Here is a 934-nt window from a genome sequence, read left to right on the forward strand (position 1 = left end):
TCACTGGCCCTGCATTCCGGGTTGGATGACGCTGCGTGTCAGCATCTTGTTCGCATCGCAGCGTCCCGAGACGGCAGCAACAAGCCAACTCAGATTCTATCGAACCCTAAACGCCTGGGTGAGCGAGGAAGCTTGCATCGCACATGTCCGACTGGCAGAGACAGCGAGCGGCCGGCCCAAGGTCTGCATCGAGCATCTCAGTCCGTAGACACAGACAGTGGTTCTAGACAGAACGTCGTGGCCGAGAGCCCATGGCCACGGTTCCCGAACAGAGTTTCACCAGTCAACAGCAACTGAGTCTCTTGTCTGTGATGCCATGCCAATCCGGCTCGCTGGGTTGGTTGGCTTGGTCAGAGTTCAGACGTTGGGAAGGTCCCAGAGTCAATCGGTGATAGCACCAATGCGCTAGGCCTGCGCAACACGGCACCGCTCTCTGGAGGCGTATTTCGTCCAGTCGATGGCCACAATGGCTCGTGGCCCCGTCCGAGACTTGATCTTGGTGCAACCGGCCCCTTGGGAAACGTATGTGCGGCCGACAGGTCCCGGGTTGTGCTGGTGGTGGATATTGGATTCTTCTCAGTCTTCACTCTCTGCTGCCACCAAGCGTCGTGAGACACCGAGCTAGTCGCAAGCTCGAGGCTTCGCCATACTTTTCATTTGTGCCTCCTTCCATTGTGGCTCAAAGTCTGGCTTCTAGATGGCCGCATGTTGCTGTTGTTCCAGCCATTTGGGGCGGTCCCTCGTGACCACCTGCTCGTCCGCTCGTCTCAGGCGCGAGGCAGACCAGGGCAGCAGCAAAGACTCGTTGAAAGACTACTGCTGTTGGGTGGCATCGTGCCTTCCGACAAGATTGCGCCTGGAGAGCAATATTGCCTATCGTCGTACTAGGCACCATGCTGAACTCTGGGGTGATTGAATATTGTAGTATTCCACT

The 934-nt window shown here is 57.0% G+C and overlaps 1 protein-coding gene and 1 pseudogene across 2 annotated transcripts; both read right to left on the bottom strand.

Moving 5' to 3' along the window:
• GCG54_00013093 lies at positions 1 to 189 on the bottom strand (annotated as a pseudogene). The gene has a single exon. A coding segment is annotated over exon 1 (189 nt).
• Positions 190 to 197: 8 nt separating this feature from the next.
• Positions 198 to 673, bottom strand: GCG54_00013094 (uncharacterized protein; the record flags this gene model as incomplete). Its single annotated transcript, XM_045412954.1, is given in 3 exon segments — positions 198 to 345; positions 364 to 639; positions 651 to 673. 3 exon segments carry the CDS (start codon positions 671 to 673, stop codon positions 198 to 200), a joined length of 447 nt encoding a protein of 148 aa, XP_045256650.1.
• Between the last annotated feature and the right edge of the window lie 261 nt (positions 674 to 934).

Source organism: Colletotrichum gloeosporioides (assembly GCF_011800055.1).
Source record: "Colletotrichum gloeosporioides strain Lc1 chromosome Unknown consensus_115, whole genome shotgun sequence".
Lineage (NCBI taxonomy): Eukaryota > Fungi > Ascomycota > Sordariomycetes > Glomerellales > Glomerellaceae > Colletotrichum > Colletotrichum gloeosporioides.